This window comes from Oncorhynchus gorbuscha, linkage group LG17, assembly GCF_021184085.1.
Source record: "Oncorhynchus gorbuscha isolate QuinsamMale2020 ecotype Even-year linkage group LG17, OgorEven_v1.0, whole genome shotgun sequence".
NCBI classification, from domain to species: Eukaryota; Metazoa; Chordata; class Actinopteri; order Salmoniformes; family Salmonidae; genus Oncorhynchus; species Oncorhynchus gorbuscha.
Window position 1 is genome coordinate 36,002,542 of NC_060189.1, and position 21,769 is coordinate 36,024,310.

Genomic DNA, 21,769 nt, shown 5'->3' on the forward strand with positions numbered 1-21,769 from the left:
GGTAGAAACAAAATCTATATGCTGATCCTTAACACGGTGGCCCCACAAGGGTGTGTGCTCTGCCCCCTCCTGTACTCCCTGTTCACCCATGACTGCATGGCTACCTGTCCTTCTCCTCCCAGGTTCCACTGGACTTTGTAGGCCATCAGTTTCCCCTGCAGCTCATCGTCCTCCAAGGTCGCCCAGTTCATGGACAGCTGCTGCTCCGTTAGGTCAAATGTCAGGTTCCGGGGGGCAGCAGAGGGCACTGGGGAGGAATAACACACAGGGATGCAGTGTCAATGAAAACCTCTACATTTAACACCTTACATTTGATCATAAAGAACATTATAAAAAAAGGTAGATTTGGTATACAGTACCAGTCAAAAGTTTGGACACACCTACTCATTCAAGTTTTTTTTTTTTTTTTTTACATTTTCTACATTGTAGAATAATAGTGAAGACATCAAAACTGTGAAATAACACATATGGAATCATGTAGTAAGCAAAAAAAAAAAGTGTTAAATCAAAATATATTTTAGATTTGAGATTCTTCAAAGTAGCCACCCTTTGCCTTCATGACAGCTTTGCACACTCTTGGCATTCTCTCAACCAGCTTCATGAGTTGTGTTAACAACCCTGTGTTAACAACCCTCCAGGCGAGCTTCAATGCCATACAACTCTCCTTCTGTGGCCTCAAATTGCTCTTAAATACAAGTAAAACTAAATGCATGCTCTTCAACCGATCACTGCCTGCACCTGCCCGCCTGTCCAACATCACTACTCTGAACGGTTCTGACATAGGTATTTGTAGTTGTCCACATATTCTAGGTGTCTGGTTAGACTGTCAACACTCCTTCCAGACTCACATCAAACATCTCCAATCCAAAGTTAAATCTAGAATTGGCTTCCTATTTCACAAAAAAAGCATCCTTCACTCATGCTGCCAAACATACCCTTGTAAAACTGACCATCCTACCAATCCTCGACTTCGGCGATGTCATTTACAAAATAGCCTCCAATACCTTAATCAATAAATTGGATGCAGTCTATCACAGTGCCGTCCGTTTTGTCACCAAAGCCTCATATACTACCCACCACTGCGACCTGTACACTCTCGTTGGCTGGCCCTCGCTTCATACTCGTCACCAAACCCACTGGCTCCAGGTCATCTACAAGACCCTGCTAGGTAAAGTCCCCCCTTATCTCAGCTCGCTGATCACCATAGCAGCACCCACCTGTAGCAGGCGCTCCAGCAGGTATATCTCTCTGGTCACCCCCAAAACCAATTCTTCCTTTGGCCGCCTCTCCTTCCAGTTCTCTGCTGCCAATGACTGGAACGAACTACAAAAATCTTTGAAACTGGAAACACTTACCTCCCTCACTAGCTTTAAGCACCTGCTGTCGGAGCAGCTCACAGATTACTGCACCTGTACATAGCCCATCTATAATTTAGCCCAAACTACTACCTCTTTCCCTACTTTATTTATTTATTTACTTTGCTCCTTTTCACCCCATTATTTTTCTCTCTACTTTGCACATTCTTCCACTGCAAATCAACCATTCCAGTGTTTTACTTGCTATATTGTATTTACTTTGCCACCATGGCTTTTTTTGCCTCTACCTCCCTTATCTCACCTCACTTGCTCACATTTGTATATAGATGTATTTTTCTACTGTATTATTGACTGTATGTTTGTTTTACTCCATGTGTAACTCTGTGTTGTTGTGTAACTCTGTGTCGTTGTATGTGTCGAACTGCTTTGCTTTATCTTGGCCAGGTCGCAGTTGTAAATAAGAACTTGTTCTCAATTTGCCTACCTGGTTAAATAAAGGTGAAAAAAATATGAGGAAGTCACCTGGAATGCATTTAAATTAACAGGTGTGCCTTGTTAAAAGTTAATCTGAAATCTTTCCTTCTTAATGCGTTTGAGCCAATCAGTTGTGTTGTGACAAGGTATAGGTGGTATACAGAAGATAGCCCTATTTGGTAAAAAACCAAGTCCATATTATGGCAAGAACAGCTCAAATAAGCAAAGAGAAACAACAGTCCATCATTACTTTAAAACATGAAAGTCAGTCAATGTGTAAAATTAAGAACTTTGAAAGTTTCTTCAAGCGCATCGCAAAAACCATCAAGCGCTATGATGTAACTGGCTCTCTTGAGGACCACCACAGGAAAGGAAGACCCAGAGTTACCTCTGCTGCAGAGTATAAGTTCATTAGTTAACTACTTCAGATTGCAGCTCAAATAAACGCTTCAGTTCATGAAACAGACACATCTCAACATTAACTGTTCAGAGGAAACCGTGAATCCGACCTTCATGGTTGAATTGCTGCAAAGAAACCACTACTCAAGGACACCAATATGAAGAAGAGACTTACTTGGGCCAAGAAACACGAGCAATGGACAATAGACTGGTGGAAATCTGTCCTTTGGTCTGATGAGTCCAAATGTGAGATTTTTGGTCCCAACTGCCGTGTCTTTGTGAGACGCATAGTTGGTGAACAGATGATCTTGCATGTGTGGTTCCCGCCATGAAGCATGGAGGAGGTGGTGTGATGGTGCTTTGCTGGTGACATGGTCTGTCATTTATTTAGAATTTAAGGCACACTTAACCAGCATGTCTACCACAGCATTCTGCAGCGATACGCCATCCCACCTGATTTGCGCTTAGTGGGACTATCATTTGTTTTTCAACAGGACAAAGACCCAACACACCTCCAGGCTGTGTAAGGGCTATTTGACCAAGAAGGAGAGTGATGGAGTGTTGCATCAGATGATCTGACCTCCACAATCACCCGACCTCAACCCAAATGAGATGGTTTGGGATGAGTTGGACCGCAGAGTGAAGGAAAAACAGCCAACAAGTGCTCTGCATATGTGGGAAATCCTTCAAGACTGTTGTAAAAGCATTCCAGGTGAAGCTTGTTGAGAGAATGCCAAGAGTGTGCAAAGCTGTCATCAAGGCAAAGTGTGGCTACTTTGAAAAACCTAAAATATATTTTGATTTGTTTAACACTTTTTTGCTTACTAGATGATTCCATAGATGTTATTTCATAGTTTTTATTTCTTCACTATTATTCTACAATGTAGAAAATTGTATAAGTAAAGAAAAACCCTTGAATGAGTATGCGTGTCCAAACTTTTGACTGGTACTGTATGTCAATGCGGTCACTGTAAACTTGTGCTACTGCCATCAAGCAGTTCATTATTTAAAACACAATCTGCTCTAAAACTCAGGAAAGATTTGCGAGGAGAGGGAAATCACTAATCAAATCAGTATCTTTGACCTAACAGCACTCACTAAAAATTGGTTGATCTCTAAGAGTGAGAGCCCATGGTCTCCCTGTAGTGGTATTCCTGACCAGCGTGTGGGGACACTGAGGTAACAGGCCTTAGTTCAGCACTGCAACACATTGATTTGGATTGAGGGCATGCACAATGGTTCATTGTACCAACAGTGTTGGAATCAACTGGCCTGTGTCCAGCACTGCCAGTTTACCATCAAGGTCACCCCCAGAAACCCCAACTGCACTGCTCCCCTCATCAGACTCCCTCCCATGACCACATCCTAAACTTTGCTGCATGTATGTACCCCTTATCTCAACAACAAACCTTATTTAAAACCTATCAAATTAGACTGCATCCTATATAAAAGTTAAAGGATTTAGTTCATGTTCTAGTACTTTGACAGTGTAACAACTTTGAAAAGTTGGCTGTGAGGCACAGAGGGCCAACAAACATGAAGCATTACGTTATATTCCCATTGTGATAAGGTTACCACTTGCCATATTGTTGCATGAATCATCATGTGCTTTTGATGTCCAGCTGGTGAAGTGGTTGGTTGACCATGTGTGTATACTAAATGGCACCCTATTCCCTAAGTAGTGCACTACTTTTGACCGTGGGCCCATAAATAGTGCAATGGGGAATAGGGAATAGGGTGAGATTTGGGGCGCACCCAATGACAAAAAAAAAACAGTTGATGAACAAAAGAGCTGATATGCCTTGATGCCTTGATAAGCTCCTTTCCTGAGGACGGCTCACCTCTCACAGTTCTGGGCGACTTTAACCTCCCCACGTCTACCTTTGACTCTTTCCTCTCTGCCTCCTTCTTTCCACTCCTCTCCTCTTTTGACCTTCACAAGGCAGGCAATACGCTCACCTCCTTACTAGATGCTGTTCTTCCACTAACCTCATTGCAACTCCCTCCAAGTCTCCGACCACTGCCTTGTATCCTTTTCCCTCTCGCTCTCATCCAACACCTCCCACACTGCCCCTACTCGGAATCCCAACCTTCGCTCTCTCTCCCCCGCTACTCTCTCCTCTTCCATCCTATCATCTCTTCCCTCCGCTCAAACCTTCTCCCACCTATCTCCTGACCTCAACCCTCCTCTCCTCCCTCTCTGCATTTACTAGATGCTGTCCTTCTTGGCCGATGACTCATTGCGAGCTCACAGAACCTCATTGCAACTCCTCTGTCTCTGCCAAGTCTCCGCTAAACCACTTGCCATCTAACCCTATCGCGGAAGCTCTTTGCCACCTTCTTCCTATCATCTCTTCCTGAATCCTCCTGATTCTGCCCCCTCAACCCCCCTCCTCCCCCCTCATCTGCAGATGACTCCCGCCTCCGTGGCTCATGACTCATTTTGTCGGACCTGGCATCCTTTCATCCTACATTTTCCTCCTCTGTCTTGCTGCTAAGCCACTTTCACCACGCTAAATTCCACTTCTGCCTCTAACCCTAGGAAGCTCTTTGCCACCTTCTCCTCCCTCCTGAATCCTCCGCCCCCTCCCCCTCCTCCCTCTCTGCAGATGACTTCGTCAACCATTTTGCCCTACCCTAACACTGCCCTACCCTATGCTCTGACCCTTTCTCCCCTCTCTCCAGATGAAATCTCGCGTCTTGTGACGGCCGGCCGCCCAACAACCTGCCCGCTTGACCCTATCCCCTCCTCTCTTCTCCAGACCATTTCCGGAGACCTTCTCCCTTACCTCACCTCGCTCATCAACTCATCCCTGAACGTCCCTTCCGTCTTCAAGAGAGCGAGAGTTGCACCCCTTCTGAAAAAACCTACACTCGATCCCTCCGATGTCAACAATTACAGACCAGTATCCCTTCTTTCTTTTCTCTCCAAAACTCTTGAACGTGCCGTCCTTGGCCAGCTCCCGCTATCTCTCTCTGAATGACCTTCTTGATCCAAATCGGTCAGGTTTCAAGACTAGTCATTCAACTGAGACTGCTCTCCTCTGTATCACGGAGGCGCTCCGCACTGCTAAAGCTAACTCTCTCTCCTCTGCTCTCATCCTTCTAGATCTATCGGCTGCCTTCGATACTGTGAACCATCAGATCCTCCTCTCCACCCTCTCCGAGTTGGGCATGATTGCGTCCTACCTGACAGGTCGCTCCTACCAGGTGGCGTGGCGAGAATCTGTCTCCTCACCACGCGCTCTCACCACTGGTGTCCCCCAGGGCTCTGTTCTTGGCCCTCTCCTATTCTCGCTATACACCAAGTCACTTGGCTCTGTCATAACCTCACATGGTCTCTCTTATCATTGCTATGCAGACGACACACAATTAATCTTCTCCTTTCCCCTTCTGATGACCAGGTGGCGAATCGCATCTCTGCATGTCTGGCAGACATATCAGTGTGGATGACGGATCACCACCTCAAGCTGAACCTCGGCAAGACGGAGCTGCTCTTCCTCCCGGGAAGGACTGCCCGTTCCATGATCTCGCCATCACGGTTGACAACTCCACTGTGTCCTCCTCCCAGAGCGCCAAGAACCTTGGTGTGATCCTGGACAACACCCTGTCGTTCTCAACTAACATCAAGGCGGTGGCCCGTTCCTGTAGGTTCATGCTCTACAACATCCGCAGAGTACGACCCTGCCTCACACAGGAAGCGGCGCAGGTCCTAATCCAGGCACTTGTCATCTCCCGTCTGGATTACTGCAACTCGCTGTTGGCTGGGCTCCCTGCCTGTGCCATTAAACCCCTTCAACTCATCCAGAACGCCGCAGCCCGTCTGGTGTTCAACCTTCCCAAGTTCTCTCACGTCACCCCGCTGCTCCGTTCTCTCCACTGGCTTCCAGTTGAAGCTCGCATCCGCTACAAGACCATGGTGCTTGCCTACGGAGCTGTGAGGGGAACGGCACCTCAGTACCTCCAGGCTCTGATCAGGCCCTACACCCAAACAAGGGCACTGCGTTCATCCACCTCTGGCCTGCTCGCCTCCCTACCACTGAGGAAACAGCTCCCGCTCAGCCCAGTCAAAACTGTTCGCTGCCCTGGCCCCCCAATGGTGGAACAAACTCCCTCACGACGCCAGGACAAGTCAATCACCACCTTCCGGAGACACCTGAAACCCCACCTCTTTAAGGAATACCTAGGATAGGTTAAGTAATCCCTCTCACCCCACCCCCCCTAAGTTTTAGATGCACTATTGTTAAGTGACTGTCCCACTGGATGTCATAAGGTGAATGCACCAATTTGTAAGTCGCTCTGGATAAGAGCGTCTGCTAAATGACTTAAATGTAAATGTAAATGTAATGTCATTATGTATTCTATTGGCTGGATGCCCACCTGCTTCTGGTGTCTGAAAGTCCAGCCAGCCAGAGAATAGGGAGGTCCCAACCTCATTGTCACAGCACACTCGAACACTGTAGTTGGAGTAGCAGCTCAGCCCACTGAGGAGCTGTTGGAATGGTGGAACCTTTACACGCTGGTCCAGAAGTTCCACCTTCCTCCCAGAGTTCTTAGACATCTGCAAGAGGAAGGAAGGAAAACATTCCATAAGGGTGAAAGTTCAAGGACAAATGTCAGAGCGTGTGGGGAAAAAAATGCATGATATGTCAACCATCTTTTGAAGTGAAATTCTCGTCAGCAAATTCTTTCATTCAAAGAACGAAAAATAATAATACTCAAGGCGCTGCCCCCCACCAAAAAAATAAATAATTATTTTCATTTTCTCAATCTTGACTAAGCATTGATCCAAGGCATGAATCTCAAGTTTGATGGTTGTCACTCCAATCCTAAATTGCACTGACAGACGACTTTCAACAACCACATCTCTTAAAAATGCGTAAATATATTTAACTGCTGACTGAGTGTGTCAGTTTGCTGGCATATTCCATGACTGCTTTATTGAACATCCACATATAAGAATTCAGTCACAGGGTTATTTGATTAAGGAATTTAGCCAAATCCACAGCACTGGCCAGCCATCTCAGTTGTGCCGGGTTAGTTCCTTTTTATCTGTGGGACTGGAGTATTAGAATATAATACAATTCTTTACCTGGATGGTGCAGGCCGACAGGTCAGAGTGTCCAGTGAAGCCTGGGCTCCAGGCCAGTGTGACATTGTTCTCCACCATGTGGACCACCTGCACACCTTTAGGGGCTGCTGGGAGGACTGCAGTCAAAGGAAAAGACGGGGATTTAGATTTACTAACATCCAACTCTGCACAGGAGCTGGACGAGGAGCAGACAAGAAGAGCTAAGTAACAGCAGCGTACTGCGATGTGCATTGACTAGCCGATCTTCATCAGGCAGCATATTCAATTTGAAAAGCAAATGCCTTGGTCCCACATGACAGCACTGAATATTCATGAATTAGTCACCTTTAATGTGCACAGTGCCTGTTCGCGATACTGAGATACCTCTGGCATTCTTGGCTTCGCAGTAGAACTTGATGCTGTTATTCACACCTACAGGGAAAGGGAACAGAGGTGGGAGACATGTTAAGTGAGGTACGCAAACCAGAGCCCTTTAAAAAGGGGAGGGTTCAGTCGATGCCAAAAGAGTGAATTAAACCAGTCCTCTGCTACTATGCCTGACCAACAGTTTGTTTCTCCCATGTAAATGAGTCATTTTCACACTGGGAACAGTATCAAATGCATACCACAGTGGGTTACTAATATATATATCATCTGGATTTCCACAACCTCAGCGGCAACCGGTGGTGAAATTGCCACATCTCCAGACTTCCTAGACATCTTGTGCACTGAAAAAAAACTATTTTATTCACGCCTAACTTGGATAAGGATCTAAGGGTTTTCGAAACCACCAATTTGCACAAACCAGCTACTGAAACTACAGCACGGAAACACAAGGAGTGCACAAGGAATAACTCCTAACCTAGACCGACATTGTTAAGCCTTGTATCACTTTCCTTGAGCTAATCCTTCATGACAAACACAGTTACAGGAAGGCTTGTGTGTGTGTGTGTGTGTGTGTGTGTGCACACATTTTACTGTCCTTGCAGGGACCAGAAGTCCTCACAAGGATAGTAAAACAAGGACAATTTGAATAAGTGGGGACATTTCACCGGTCCCCACAAGGAACATTTTATTTTAGGCTTAGGGGTTAGGTTTAGTGTTACAAGTCGGGTAAAGGTGAGGTTAAGGGTAAGGGAAATATAATTTTGAATGAGAATCAATTGTTAGTAAAAAACAAACGTGTGTGTGTGTTTATACACTGTACAGTGAACAATATCAGGCAATAAGGGCCACTACCTGGTTAGTCATCCACTGACTGACAGAAAAACATGCCAGGGCCATAACAGCTGGACTGAAACACATCTGGTTACTCTCACATTCCAAGGAACCATCAGTCTCTGGTAGCCAGATAGGAAAACATCAGCACCTGTTAAGTGGAGTATCTGGCTAATTCATTCCTGACTCAGAGTTAGAACTCCGCAGCAAAGTCTTTGTATCCATCCCAAATGGCACCCTCTTCCCCATTTAGTGCACTACTTTTGACCAGAGCCCTGGGGCCAGTTAAATAGGACAGAGGAACTAAACCAGCTAAACATAAGCAGGAAATGAAGGAGGAGAGCCACTAAGGCGAAAGGCTTACATATCACGAGAAGGGAATGAATCAGACTTCTAATGAACAATCCACTGGCTGGTGTCTACACGTATCAAACATTTACACTTGTACGCATTCTCAACCAATTACAGCGCATTTCCACTCTCAAGTCATAACATTTGTTCTTTCTGATAAGGGGAATCATTACAGGTTTCCCTATCTATCTATAGCCAACAAGAAAACACGTCATACAGTGCTGTGCCCATAGACAAAAAAGCACTGTGTATTTACTCGTAGATATCAGCATAGCATAGACATAACATCGGAGTGTAAACCCTCAGAGGAAAGCGCAAGAAAGCCCTTCATTAACGTTCCACCCACTGAGAATAACCTTTGGCTTCGTTCTACCATTAAAACAGTTCCATTTCCAACTCAAGCACAAATCTCTAAGAGCAGCTTGAAAGCCATAAAACCATGATCCCTTCCTTGCAAAGTATGACTAATGTCTGAGTTGCTCTTACAACAGACGGATGGCGGTCCACCTTTTTGAACTAACAGCACTAACAGTCTGATCAGACATATGATTCATATGCCATTTTCTGGCTTGTTCAATCAATAGAGGATATTTCTCAATCGTCTTTCATCAGTTCCTGAAATCAGGAACAGCAGTGGAGAAGGTGGAATGTTTTATGTTCCTCGTTGTACACATCACCGACAAAACTGAAATGGTCCACGCACACAGACAGTGTTGTGAAGAAGGCGCAACAGCACCTCTTGAACCTCCGGAGGCTGAAGAAATGTGGCTTGTCACCGAAAACCCTCACTAACTTCTGTATCACCACCTGGTACGGCAACTTCACCGCCCACAACCACAGGTCTCTCCAGAGGGTGGTGCGGTCTGCACAATGCATCACTGGGGGCAAAATAGCTGCCCTCCAGGACACCTACAAACTCCGATGTCACAGGAAGGCAAACAAAAAAAATCAAGGACAATAACCAGCCGAGCCACAACCGGTTCACCCCGCTTCCATCCAGACGGCGAGGTCTGTACAGGTGAAAAGCTGGGACCATGAGACTGAAAAATACAGCTTCTATCTCAAGGCCAGACTGTTAAACAGCCATCACTAGCACAGAGAGGCTGCTGCCTACGTACAGACTTGAAATCATTGGCCACTTTAATAAATGGAACACTAGTCACTTTAATAATGCCACTTTAATGTTCCCATATCTTGCATTACACATCTCAAATGTATATACACTGTATCCTTTATCTATCGTATCTAAGCTGCACGGTCACTGCTCATCCATGTATTTTATATATTCTTATCCCATTCCTTTACTAGATTGTGTGCATTAGGTTTTGTGGTGGAATTGTTAAATATTACCTGTTAGATAGTGCTGCACTGTCGGCTCGAGGCACAAGCATTTCGCTGCACTCGCAATAACATCTGCTAATCATGTGTATGTGACCAATAAAATTGAGTGTCTGAGGGGAGACATCTCAGATCTTCTCCTCCAATGTGTTTTGAGAAGAAGGCGAGACAGGATGCACGGATTTGAGGAAAGACTAAAGAGAAACAGCCCGGTAGAGACTTACCGTTAACACGGAGTACAGATGGCGAGGAGGTGGCATCACCCTTCTGTACTCCCCCCAGCCACCAGAGCACCTCCACAGGGTCCGGGGGGCCCACAGCAGCACACGTCAGGTTAAAGGGCACCCTAGGGAACGTGGCTACATCTTGGGGCTCAAGTATAAAGTTGGGGACACCTGGAGATGGATGGGGAGAGAACGAGAGCGAGGTAAATCCATTTGAATTCAATTACTTTTTGACAGCATCCCTTTTGACTTGAATTAAACCTTCCATACATATTTGCCCATTGTGGAATTGCTCAGAAAGTGACTTTTTGGGGCGGAATGTCAAAACATTCAAGAGATAGAAGGTGCTTAAAAATGGTCAATTGTCAACAACCAAAAATAATTTAAAAGTGCATGTGCATATGTTGTAGATTAGACTGACTGACCCTAATTGACATAATCTGAGGTGTTTGGGTTGTGCCCGCCATTGGTCCAATACAGGGTTGTCATGTTTTGGCTGATAAATTCTATTCCCATTTTAGTACATTTAAATGTCAACTTTCAAAATGGTACCACAAAGACGGTTGGAGGTCCACACATCAGAGAATGTCGACTTGAATGGGAATATCTGTTGTTTTAAATTATGTCAACCCTCCATAGAAATATAGATCGAATACACATGACCATTTAAGTTGACAGACGGTGGGTGGACCAGCGGCCATCTTTGAGGTAGTAAAAAATTCAATGGTTTACCAGATACATTGCAGGGATAGGTCCATTCTATTAATTATATTTCTAGGACTAAAATGGTCACCCACCCTGTATTCAAGAGCTTGTTGTGTCTCAACCGATGGCGGGCACAACAAACACCTCAGATGTAAAGTAGGGTGTAAGCTACAACATCTGCAAATATGAAGAGAAAAAAAAAAATCCAAATTTTTACTAATAACCGTTAAAAGGTAAAACAAACTTAAAGGAAAATTGTTTCACAGCCCTGTTTGAAGCTTTTACATGATATCAAATTCAACCGTTTATGTTTTCCAGTGATGAAGACTCATGGTATGAAAAACGGATCAACTTTGAGCACCTTTATCTCCTGAATTGTTCGGCGTTCAGGTGCAAAGAGTCACTTTCTGACCACTTCTTCCATAGGCAAAAAATGTATGGAATGTTTGGTTTAAATCAAAAGGGATGTTGTCAAAAATGTATCGAATTCAAATGGATTTACCAAGACAAAGGCATACAGACAGAGGGCTAAATGTATTGAATGATTTACCCTCGACTGTTATCCAGGCGGGCTCAGAGGAGATGGTCAAGCCATGGAACTCTACCTCACACCAGTACTTCCCTGCATCCTGTTGCTGGACAGACTTCACACTGAAACCACCCGGACAGACAGACACTCAGTGATCCCCCTAGTACTTTACATGAGATGCTAAATAATGCACATTTCAAAATGATAGAGGAGGCGAGACCCATTAGGCCACATTTAGGTAAAAGCCCATCACATAATTGGGTAGGAGACGGAAAAGGACAATAAAACAAAGATAAATAACCCCTTGTGGATATGTTAAGAGATGGAGTAGGACCCCAACTAATTGAATCAATGAACGAGCTTGGGGCAGGAGTACAATGTGCATTTGTGTTAGGAGTCACTCAGGAAATCACTGTGAGCATTGACAGCTCATATTCACTCATAGGTTTGGTACATTACTTTCTAAACGTAATTCAGTACAGTTACCTGTCCAATTGTAATCTGATTACATTCAATTACTTTCCCCTTAAGAGGCATTAGAAGACAAAAACGTATGTTACAGATTTATCCTGCAATACATGTCGTTCAATGTTAAAAGGTTTACATAGCTGGCCATATATGGCTATTCAATTTTACTTTATTTATTTATTTTATTTATGGGTTGGTTATGTAGGCTTCTTCTAACCCATCGCTTTCTACTACATATAATACAATTAAATGATATCTTTACATTAAAAACCAAGGTCTATTAGAATTCCAGTCATTGCAATAAATGTTATACCCCTTAAATCTTCAAGAATAGGACTTGGAAATATGGAAGTATAGATTAGCCAAATTGCTTTACCTGAGTTTAACCCCAAAACTAAGGACTTATTAGCCTGCCCTACTCTGTTGTTTATGATTTTGTTGTCATGGAGGACTGATTGGGCTTAAAAAACAAATGCTACCTGAAATGGCATGCTTTGAGCACTACTGAAAAGTGCTATTTGCATTTGCTATTGGCCTATTGTTTACCTTTTTGTTGGTGACACTATAATATCTTGATAATATGCAGATGTTTAAAGGGCAAATCCACAGAGGAAACCATAACAAAACGGACACCCACCTCTGTTTTGGTAAAAAGCTGAGGGTTGGGCCTGGAGAAATGTAACCCCTCTCAGATTAAGACACCGCTATGGATGCAAGGACTGTTTTAACCATGTTATGAGGCTATACAGTGTTTGTTTACATTTACAATGTTTACAAACGTTGGAGTAAAACAAGCTTATATTTTGGGTTCTCATGCAGTGTGACAGTTGAACTAAGCTCATGAGGCATTTATAAGTTATATTCTTCAAGAATCAAAAGGATATATAATTTATAAATCCAAAAATTAATGTTGCAACAACAGATTGCCCATTTAAGTCTATCAAAAGTGTGCGAGTGTGAGCATGTGTCCATTAGGCCTATGCATTTAAAAAATAATAATAATAATCAGCGTGAATTTGTTGAGCAATAAAAGCCCCATTTTTATTCCATAGGCTGTGATCTGCACTGTGCAGCTGTTGCATGAGCGCATTTCACTGACTGTCCACTGGATTAAAAAAATAATGATTGGTAGGTAGTTTAAACTTCTTGAATTCAACCATTATTGGGTTCAAATACACATTTAGATGTGTGAACAGCCATCCACAACAACCACAATCCGTAAGGCGCAAATAGCTAAATGAGAGAGCAGCAGTGTGATTCACATCAATGCGCTATGTAGATACCAATAATAAGTGATATCCGTATCACCGTACACTACACCCCTGCTGTCGTCCTTACACCCAAGCGTTTATTCAAGTTGGATGATCTTTGGATGCCGACAGCAGTCGCTTGTAGCCTACAAAAGCCTATTCCTGCTCTTTTCCCGCGATCCATCGAACACATTTGGTGTGTCATCATAGTGGTCTCTGACTTGTGGTCAGACTCGCTCAGGTGGAACAAACTTAAATTTGCACCTTTATTTAATGCTGATTTGAATGTCATTGAGAAAACAGAAGCGTCAAATATTTTTTTCCACAAACATCCTTTCTGAATTTAAAAGTAATCATCTAGTTTTTCAAAAGTATCTTTAATTGGATTACAATATTCTTGATGGTAATGTAACGGATTACAGTTACCGTTTTTTTGTAATCTGTTACTCCCCAACCCTGCCCACTTCTGACACCAATCACCACCAAACTCACCACTCCAACCATTGAAGGACAAGTCACGAGACCATAGAAATATGATAGAAATCATTTTACATTTATATCTATCACATCATTCTAGTTCTTTAGACTAGACACAGCATACGGTGAATGTCCCTGGTATCTAGGACATTCGTGTCTGTGTGATGAGCAGGAAACAGGAAAATGTTTCAGACTTTAGAGAGATCAAACTGAAGACCTTCGAGCTTCAGTGCATGAGATGAACAGAAACGGCTACCAATGGCGATGCAAGTTCACTTTACCAGCAGGTCCAGCAGTCTGCCTCCAGCTTTACGTAACTCACAGACAGATGCAGCTGACTGCATTACAATCTCCTCTTCGGGGTCTGGTTTACGGTAAGGGTAGACCCCTTGCTGTCTCCACTCCAGCCATGTTATTTACAGTTTTTTTCTCTTTCTGACAGGGATAAAGACTCCCCAAGCCGATTATTAAACCTCCCCCCAACACCACCCAAAACCTGCTGAAAACCTGTAAGTTCTACTCTGCCATATTTAGCAGACCTGCGTTAAAAAACTATCTGAAATAATTAGCTTGATTAAGCTTCCCCATTGTAATTTGACCGAATAGAAATTCCCAGAAGTGCAAAACCCACCTATATGGCATTTCAGGCAGGCCAAAGCAAACACTAAGTATTTTGAAAGATTTAAAATAGTATTTAAACCTAGGTCAGATGTTGAGCCTCTTGGTGGTAAGAGTAGATAACAACACAACCTCCACGCTGATCCTCAACACAGGTGCCCCTCAGGGATGCGTGCTCAGTCCCCTCCTGTAGTCCCTGTTCACTCATGACGGCACGGCCAGGCACGACTCCAACACCATCATTAAGTTTGCCGATGACACAACAGTGGTAGGCCTGATCACCGACAACGATGAGAGAGCCTATAGGGAAGAGGTCAGAGTCCTGGCCGTGTGGTGCCAGAATAACAACCTATCCCTCAACGTAACCAAGACAAAGGAGATGATTGTGTATTACAGGAAAAAGAGGACAGAGCACGCCCCCATTCTCATCGACGGGGCTGCAGTGGAGCAGGTTGAAAGCTTCAAGTTCCTTGGCGTCCACATCACCAACAAACTAACCTGGTCCAAGCACACTAAGAGTCGTAAAGAGGGCACGACAAAACCTATTCCCCCTGAGGAGACAGAAAAGATTTGGCATGGGTCTGAAGGGTTAAGGTTGATTTTGGGGGTCTTCTAAAGACCCCCACCATTGATTATGTTGTTATTAATTTGCTTACGTGCTATTGTACTTATGCTCACTGTATAGCTGAATATTGAGGCCTCTGTCTGTGTCTAGCTCTCTGCCAAAACCCGCAGCCCCGTGTCTGTGAGAAAAGGTGAGATAAGGGACGGAGGGTGATAGCGAGAGAGAGCGACAGTATCTGTTTTTCTCGGCAACAAGGGCAGATTTGCATACTGCTGAGACAGGTTCTCAGAAGCCTTGTGTTGAGAATAACTTGTTATTTTAGCTGCACATGCAGGTTTTGACATAGGAGACATTTTGAGTGTTCCTTATTTGTTAAGTAAACAACAGTACATCACTGGGGCAAAGCTTCCTGCAATCCAGGACCTCTATACCAGGTGATGTCAGAGGAAGGCCCAAAAAAATATGTCAACAGCTCCTGCCACCCTAGTCATAGACCGTTTCTGCTGCTGCATGGCAAAAGTTTAGGTCCAAAACACTTCTAAACAGCTTCTACCCCCAAGCCATAAGACTCCTGAACACCTAATCAAATGGCTACCCATTTGACTATTTGCACCCCCCCCCCCTTTAACATCACTGCTACTCTCTGTTGTTATCATCTATGCAGTCACCTTAATAACTCTACCTACATGTACATATTACCTCAATTAACCTGTGCCCCTGCACATTGACTCTGTACCGGTAGCCCCTGTATATAGCCTCCACATTGACTCTGTACCGGTAGCCCCTGTATATAGCCTCCACATTGACTCTGTACCGGTAGCCCCTGTATATAGCCTCCACATTGACTCTGTACCGGTAGCCCCTGTATATAGCCTCCATTGACCTAGCCCCTGTATATAGCCTCATTGACTCTGTACCGGTACCCCCTGTATATAGCCTCCACATTGACTCTGTACCGGTAGCCCCTAGCCTCCACCTTGATATAGTAGCCTCCACATTGACTCTGTACCGGTAGCCCCTGTATATAGCCTCCACATTGACTCTGTCCCGGTAGCCCCTGTATATAGCCTCCACATTGACTCTGTACCGGTAGCCCCTGTATATAGCCTCCACATTGACTCTGTCCCGGTAGCCCCTGTATATAGCCTCCACATTGACTCTGTACCGGTAGCCCCTGTATATAGCCTCCACATTGACTCTGTACCGGTACCCCCTGTATATAGCCTCCACATTGACTCTGTACCGGTAGCCCCTGTATATAGCCTCCACATTGACTCTGTACCCCCTGTATATAGCCTCCACATTGACTCTGTACCGGTAGCCCCTGTATATAGCCTCCACATTGACTCTGTACCGGTAGCCCCTGTATATAGCCTCCACATTGACTCTGTACCGGTAGCCCCTGTATATAGCCTCCACATTGACTCTGTACCGGTAGCCCCTGTATATAGCCTCCACATTGACTCTGTACCGGTAGCCCCTGTATATAGCCTCCACATTGACTCTGTACCAGTACCCCCTGTATTCAGCCTCACTTGTTATTTTACTGCTGCCCTTTAATTTTCTGTTACTTTTATTTCTTATCCGTATTTTTTTTTAAATGCATTGTTGATTAGGGGCTTGTAAGTAAGCATTTCACTGTTGTATTCGGCGCATGTGACTAATACAATTTGATTTGAATCAGATAAAGTCTGCTAGTGTAAATTCAGTAACGTTGTGAGTCTGCCTTAAATCCAGTATTTAAGGCAGACTGACAACGTTATTGAATTCATACAAGAGCAAAGACTTTGAAGGATAAAAAAAGACAATGCTTTAAGCTACAATTAATGTTATTTCACCAGCTTTATCATTAAACTTAGAAGCACTTTCTCTGACTTTTCAACTAACTGGATATCTACTAGTCTCCTGTGAAGCTGATCTGGTGATAGTGAGCTCGGTGCTTTGCAACACTCCAAGGAAAGGTAAATTTCCTTGCGATAATGATGACGCTTTGCAAAAACAGCCTCCAAATGATTTCTGGTGAAATGCACTGATTACAGCAGTGTGAAATCCAATCTCTCTCTGTGCTTAGGTACTCTACTCCATCTGGTAGAACTATCTATACCCATCTGCCTAAACAATGATTAGAAATCTAAAACTGAAGCATCACTCACCAATCCTTGCTCTTCCCACAAGTGACAGATAACAAGATAAAAGTTCAACGTTATGTTCTCACAATAAAGTAGGAGACTGAACCAAAGCGCTGACCTGTGGAAGGTCTCCCAGTGGTGTTGCTCGATGGGGATGTACATCTGGTCTGTGCTGTACAGCTTCTCCCCATCCTTCATCCACACGATCTCCGGCTCACTCAGGCCCTCGACGCAACAACCCAGGCGAGCCGTGTTGCCCTGGGTTACTGTGAGGTTGGTGGGGTTCTTGGTGAACAGGAGTCCTAGAAGTCAAAGGTCAGGACACACCAGAGTTCAATGAGTCACTGATTATTAGCCTAAGCTCATTGTGGTTGTTTCTTCTTCACTAGGGTTCCTTCACTACTTTAAAATGGCGTGGTACAAAAGATCATGGATGGGATCTAAGGCTACGTCAGATTCCAACACACAAGCAGTAGTGAGCGTTACAGGAAAGCTAACTGGATACCCCTGAAAAGGTAGCCGACAAAATGGTAAAGGGCAAATACATGGTAACAATTGCCACGGCTGACTTTTCACTTAAAATGTATGCCAAACAAAAACCATTGATTTCAAAGTTTAAGAAACCACACAACTGAACATGTCACAAAACCACATTCACTGGAAGAACAGTGCAGATGTAAAAGTTTGGTCACAGAATTTCTATCAAATCTATTTTCTTTATGTAACCACATTTTCCAAAACCTCTTAAATATCTGCTCGGACTTACAATTCAAAGATGTCTGCAAAAATAATGGAGAGTCCGGTATGGCATGAAAGCTTGAGTTATAAAAATATATATTTTGGTTATTGAACTACAGTAAGTGACGTGGATTTACACCCGGTGACAGAATTGCCGTAATGGAATTTCATCATGGGTCCCTGATCTTTACTACACAGAGCTGCATAATTATGGATATGAATTTCATTTTCTTCATGGTGATGTATCATAAATACGTACACAAAAGGGTATATTTGGGAATTATTCTATACACTGGATATTATTTTAATGAGCTCCGCCATCAAACAAGACCAAATTTGGTTGGTCCGGACCAAATCTGAACCAATCATAGAATGTTAATGTTTCACATGTACAGCACAGTAGAGTTCAGTACAGTACACTATAGTATACCGTAGTGTGCTCTACCGTGTACTGTACAACCACTCTATTCTTCTCTACTGTACAGGACTATAATCTACTTTATTTACTCTACTGAACTATACTAAAACTTTTTGTACTGTACTGTCCAAACTTGTGAAACATAGACGTCATATTAAGAAACGCTATAGATAGAATGAAAGTAGTGTAGAAACCTAACAAAAAAAACTATTGGGCAACAACAAATCCAATCCTTTTTAGACAAAAAGTTTTACTGCAATAGCAAATGTGTAAACTTGTTAGTAGAAAGGCTAAACTATATATTTGACCTTTCAGCTTCCCTATCAAATCTAAAAATGTCAAGCAGACAACCTAAGAAAATTAACAATGACAAATGGTTTGATGAAGAATGCAAAACCCTAAGAAACAAATTGAGAAACAGATCCAACCAAAAACACAGAAAACCTGGGCCTACAGCTTCACTTTGGTGAAACACTAAAACAATACAGAAATACACTAAGAAAAAACAGTGGTGTAAAGTATTTAAGTAAAAATACTTGAAAGTACTACTTAAGTCGTATTTTGGGGTATCTGTATTATTTTGACTACTTTTACTTCATTACATTCCTAAAGAAAATAATGTACTTTTTACTCCATATATTTTCCCCTGACACCCAAAAGTACTTGTTACATTTTTAATTTTTTGTAACCTTTATTTAACTAGGCAAGTCAGTTAAGAACAAATTCTTATTTACAATGACGGCCTACTGGGGATTGTCTAATTCACACACTTGTCAAGAGAACAACCCTGGTCATCCCTACTGCCTCTGATGTGGCGGACTCACTAAACACATGCTTTGTATGTAAATTATGTCTGAGTGTTGGAGAGTGCCCCTGGCTATCCACAGATATAAAATTTAAAAATGAAAAATGAAATGGTCCAGTTTGCTTAATAAGGAATTTGAAATTATTTATACTTTTAATACTTAACTATATTTCAGCAATTACATTTACTTTTGATACTTAAGTATATTTAAAACCAAATACTTTGACTTCTACCCAAGTAGTATTTTATTGGGTGACTCACTTTTACTTGAGTAATTTTCTATTAAAGGCATCTTTACTTTTACTCAAGTATGACAATTGGCTACTTCTTCCACTGAGAAAAAATCTAAATAAATAAATCAGCTAAGTGTAATTGAAGAATCAAACCACTTCTGGGAAAATTAGCACACACTGAACAACACAAAAGCTACCCATCCAAAATGGAGATCAACCAAGACTCAAATCTTTTCAGTTCTATAACAAAAGAACAAACAGCAAAAACATGTACACCACCGTTCAAAAGATTTGGGTCACTTATAAATGTCCTGGTTTTTGAAAGAAAATCACATATTTTGTCCATCAAAATAACACCAAATTGATCAGAAATACAGCGTAGACATTGATAATGTTTTTAATGACTATTGTAGCTGAAAACGGCTGATTTTTTTAATGGAATATCTACATAGGCGTACAGAGGCCCATTATCAGCAACCATCGCTCCTGTGTTTCAATGGCACGTGGTGTTAGCTATCCAAGTTGAGGTGAAAGAAACACACACCTATTTAGGCGAGGTGCTGGCTAGAGGAGTGGAACACTTAAAAATAAAAAGGAGAGCACAACACAAGTGTATAATTTTAAAAGGCTAATTGGTCATTAGAAAAAGTTTTTGCACTTATGTTAGTACAGCTGAAAACTGTTGTTCTAATTAAAGAAGCAATAAAACTGTCCTTCATTAGGGCTAGTTGAGTATCTGGAGCATCAGCATTTGTGGGTTTGATTACAGGCTCAAAATGGCTAGAAACAAATACCATGCTTCTGAAACTCGTCAGTCTTTCTTGTTCTGAGGAATGAAGGCTATTCCATGTGAGAAATTGCCAAGAAACTGAAGATTTCGTACAACGTTGTGTACTACTCCCTTCACAGAACAGTGCAAACTAGCTCTAACTAGAATAGAAAAATGAGTGGGAGGCCCCGGTGCACAACTGAGCAAGAGGACAAGTACATTAGTGTCTAGTTTGAGAAACCGACGCCTCACAAGCCCTCAACTGGCAGTTTCATTAAATAGTAACTGCAAAACATCAGTCTCAACGTCAACAGTGAAGAGGCGACTCCGGGATGCTGGCCTTCTGTGTTATTTTGCCCATCTTAATATTTTCTTTTTATTGGCCAGTCTGAGATATGGCTTTTTCTATGCAACTCTGCCTAGAAGGCCAGTATCCCGCAATCGCCTCTTCACTGTTGGTATACTTAACTTTACTTGTTACTTCTGTGAACTTTCATTATCCACCCTCCTCCTCAGTGAGAGAAATGATAAAATATCTTACAGATATGTGGGTTTTTGGTAAAGGAATTACAAGACAGAGCGCAATGTTTCTTAAATGTACAGAAGCCAGATATGTTATCCTAAAGTAAATACAGGCCCAAGTGTAGATAGTAGTTGGCAGCGGCCTTTTACCTCAACATTAATGCGATTTGATGTTTTTCTAATGCATTTTAAGACTTTATCTGGTAGATGTTTTTTAAACCCCTTTTCCATCTGCTTGACAAAAAAAATAGAAGCCTTTGCTTTAAAAGTCCCCCACAAAATAAAAGTCCCCACAAGTTATTCAATTTGTGTCCACAAATGGCACACGTGCATGACTTTTATTTTGACAAGAGGTAAGCAGAGAGGAAGTTGGTCAACATCAGACCCATGTTTGGAAAGTCTGTTAAATAATATGATCTTTTAGATATTTTGTCTCAAATTCCCCCCCATCATAATGACCAAGCGTCCTGCCCACCTGAAATGGAATTGTATTTAATTTCTGGCTTCCCGCTGACGACTGTTTTTGTGCAACCCTATACAATTTGGAGCAATACATTTGTGTTGCTAAAAGCAGGTAAATGAAGCACTACCTTAAATTCTACAAGCAGAGTGAACGTTATCATTATATTGAATGTCCAGACCACTGATTTCACTACCATATTCATGAGACCAGGAAATCAGCTCCAAGTTATTTTAATTTAAGTAAATCTGTTACCAAGTATTCCCACTCATGATAGACACGTGATCTTATACAAATGTAAGCAAGGTTTGAAATTATTATGTTTTAGTCAAACATTATCTGTTTGGTCTTTTTGCAGTCTACAAAATATTTGTAATTATGTCGACCACCCACTCCAGAAAACAGATCGACACCGCGACTGAATCTAGTTGATGATCCCTGCTAGGCCTATGTAAAAAATAATCCCCTTTTAAATATTTGGAGCCACTATAATAGTCCCAAAACAGCAAAGCCGAAAATCAAATAAACATCTCAAATACTTGAGTATTTGTCCGAATGTTTTGGACCCAGGTCTGGATGGGGAATAAGCAAATTACCAAAAGATCCCTGGCTATGATCAGACTCTTCCCTTGTTATTGTGCCCTATTTACAAAACGTTGTTACAAGTCATACTGTAACATTTGGAGAGAGAA

General features: G+C 42.6%; 1 protein-coding gene across 1 annotated transcript in view; it reads right to left on the bottom strand.

Annotated features, from left to right (window-relative positions):
- The window catches only part of tyro3 (TYRO3 protein tyrosine kinase), a 28,719-nt gene that overhangs the window by 6,372 nt on the left and 578 nt on the right, over positions 1-21,769 (bottom strand). Inside the window, exons 2-8 of the mRNA XM_046308345.1 lie at positions 17,251-17,434; positions 11,647-11,747; positions 10,392-10,562; positions 7,606-7,692; positions 7,282-7,397; positions 6,570-6,750; positions 105-247 (exon numbers count right to left, since the gene is read on the bottom strand). Coding sequence (XP_046164301.1) covers positions 105-247; positions 6,570-6,750; positions 7,282-7,397; positions 7,606-7,692; positions 10,392-10,562; positions 11,647-11,747; positions 17,251-17,434 — 983 coding nt within the window. The remainder of the gene's footprint in view (positions 1-104; positions 248-6,569; positions 6,751-7,281; positions 7,398-7,605; positions 7,693-10,391; positions 10,563-11,646; positions 11,748-17,250; positions 17,435-21,769) is intronic.